General features: G+C 53.7%; 1 protein-coding gene across 1 annotated transcript in view; it reads right to left on the bottom strand.

Moving 5' to 3' along the window:
• The window catches only part of MYO18B (myosin XVIIIB), a 307510-nt gene that overhangs the window by 213565 nt on the left and 91358 nt on the right, over nucleotides 1-2587 (bottom strand). Inside the window, exon 17 of the mRNA XM_045289537.1 lies at nucleotides 508-655. Within this exon, the coding sequence (XP_045145472.1) occupies nucleotides 508-655 (148 nt within the window). The remainder of the gene's footprint in view (nucleotides 1-507; nucleotides 656-2587) is intronic.

Genomic DNA, 2587 nt, shown 5'->3' with positions numbered 1-2587 from the left:
CCACTACAGGAAGGAGTAAACCTGCTTGCTTTATAATGTTTCTAAGACTGTACATATTTTGTAAGTTGAAGTCTCAGAGAGCTTCAGGGGGCAGTCCTATTCTATTCTATAGGCTCATAATTTATCTGTGTGATAGGTTCAATAGCAGCGAGTGAAGCACATCATTAGAACACCACACTGGGGCATCTCAGGGTCACCATCTAGGCATGTGTTTGTCGACTTGCTTAGCACTGCTTCTGCCCATTAGGACATGAATGAGTCAGGTCAGGCTGGTTCACAGCTGTATAGAGTGGCATCCGGCACACAGAAGGCACTCAATGTGGTTAATAAATGCACAGACACGTGAATGACTGAGAACTTGAACCAATGGACCCATAGAAACACGCATGCACACATCCCTGTGCTCAGAACCTTGCCCAAGTTTGATCAGGGCTTTCAGAGCAGAGCTGATGCGGATAGACTCCAACATCCAAGCTGGAGTCAGCCCCACAACCCGGGTTCCCTTACCTTCAGCCGCCACTCCTTTCTGCTCGAAGGCTGCAGATAGACGCTCCAGCACCATGCTATCACTGGAGCCCTCCACTCGGACCTCCTCATCCAGGAGCCAGAAAAGGCCCTTGGCGTCCTCTGTAGGACCTGCAGCTGGTAAGCGGAGCTGGTGGAGAGAACAAGGATGCATTGCAGGGGCCTGAGCCCTGTTAGAGGCCGATGCCTGAGCTGCTCCCGGCATGTGACTCTGCACCAAGCTGTGCACCCCCATGTTCTCACTCGCCCCAGCACTTGCAGTGCCCAAAGCACACAACTGGACACTGGATCCAAATACTGCCCCTGTGTTCCCTTCCTGTGTGACCTGGGGCAGGTCCTGGCACCTGTCTGTGCCTCTGTGACCTCTTGTGTTTATGGATAATGGGAATACCTCTCTAGGAGGGCTGCTGCTGGGCCGGGGTGACCAGGCAAAGCGGACGTGCTCTATCCTTCACACATTTGTGGAGGCACGCGGGGACTCCATGAGAGGGGAAAGCCTCAACCAGCTCCCCATCACTCTTCTTAAGGGGCTTTTATCGTTCCTTGAACTAAAACCTTGAAACATTCTGAGCACCCAAAGAGCATTTCCAGGGAGAGAGGGGTGACCTCAGGTCAGAGCCTTGGCTGTGAAAATCTCATGCAGCCATGAGCTGCAGGGAATGTTAAAAGCCTCCCTTTCACTCTGCAGGTGGAAAGCGGCCCCTGGTGGTGCAACGGTGAAGCACTCAGCAGCTAACTGAGGGTCGGCAGTTTGAACCCACCCATCTGATCTGCGGAAGAAAGACCTGGCAATCCGCCCCCCTCCCTGCACTCTCCCCCCACCCCCACCCCCAGTGCAGTTAAAAGCCTAGCAGACCCCACAGGACAGCTCTACTCTGTCACAGGGGAATGACTCTCAGCCGAAATCAGTGGCACTTAGCAACCACCTGAACGAGAAAGGATAGAAGGCAGGAGATTGTCAGGGTGTGCCTGAGAGCCCCTCAGGGCCGGATGGCAGCTAAAAAAGCCACAAGTAGCATTAAGTGGTGGCAGAAGAGATGTGCTGTGGTAAGTGATCAGCATTCCCAGTTTGTCTAAGGAGTGGGCGGTGAGTTTTCTAGACATGTGTTTCTCAGGGATAAGGCCAGGATGAGTGGTCATGCTAGTTTAGAGACCCTGAGAGGAGATGAGGCCTTCCCGGAGTTACACAGAGCTGAGCATGAGCCCCAGGAACCCTGAACTTGAACTTGTCCCTTGCTTCCATGTTGGGCTTGAAATCGATAGCTGGCTGTTTGTCACGAGGTGAATTCCCAGCCATGTCCCCGTGACCTTACGGACATGGTCTCTTTTCTGGGAGGAAGACCACCCAGAGAGAGGCCAGGAGGAAGTGGGCACACTGGCAACAGACTTCCCACAGGCCTTGAGGTAGCCTGTTCAGCCCACCCTGGGCCAAAGGCAGGCTGGCAAACCATCCGTGACCAGTGAGCAGGGAAGTTAGAGGAAAAGAAAGGGCTCCTATCATGTACCGGCCACCATGTTGGACAAGTTACGTGCTAGAGCCTGGACTTCCCCAACCGCTCCAGGGAAGATCTTATGGCCTCTTTGTAAACAGGAAGCCTAGGGTCCAGCCTGGTCAGGATTCTCAGCCCAAGGACATTTACCTCCAGGTGTGAATGTCAAAAAAACAAACAAAGGGAAGTCAAGGGCAATGCTTAAGAAGCCCAAAGCTGTAAGAGGTACAGAGATAAGGAGCGGGAGGCCAAGACTCAGACATGCCCCAATCTATAGCCTGTCTCCTCACTCTAGATCAGGATTTGGGGTCCACTGTCACCCTCTGCTCTCCAGTCACTAAGGGTCCCACTGCTGCCAAGTGCAGCGTCTTTGTCTGACGCCTGATGTCCCAGGTGATGGGGGCTGCATCCATGCTGAACTCCCTTCAGCGCAGACCACAGGCTCCCTGTGGGTGCATCTGATTGGCGACACAAGGCTAGACCCAAAGTGACAGCTGTCATCACCCTGGTGCCCCAGTCTCAGACCCAGACGAATCAAGGCAGAATGCTCCCGGGTCACCTCCAGTGCTATA

Source organism: Echinops telfairi, unplaced genomic scaffold (genome assembly GCF_000313985.2).
Source record: "Echinops telfairi isolate 266 unplaced genomic scaffold, ASM31398v2 ScPeMD7_29;HRSCAF=101, whole genome shotgun sequence".
Classification (NCBI taxonomy): domain Eukaryota; kingdom Metazoa; phylum Chordata; class Mammalia; order Afrosoricida; family Tenrecidae; genus Echinops; species Echinops telfairi.
This window is presented reverse-complemented; position numbering and strand designations above follow the sequence as displayed.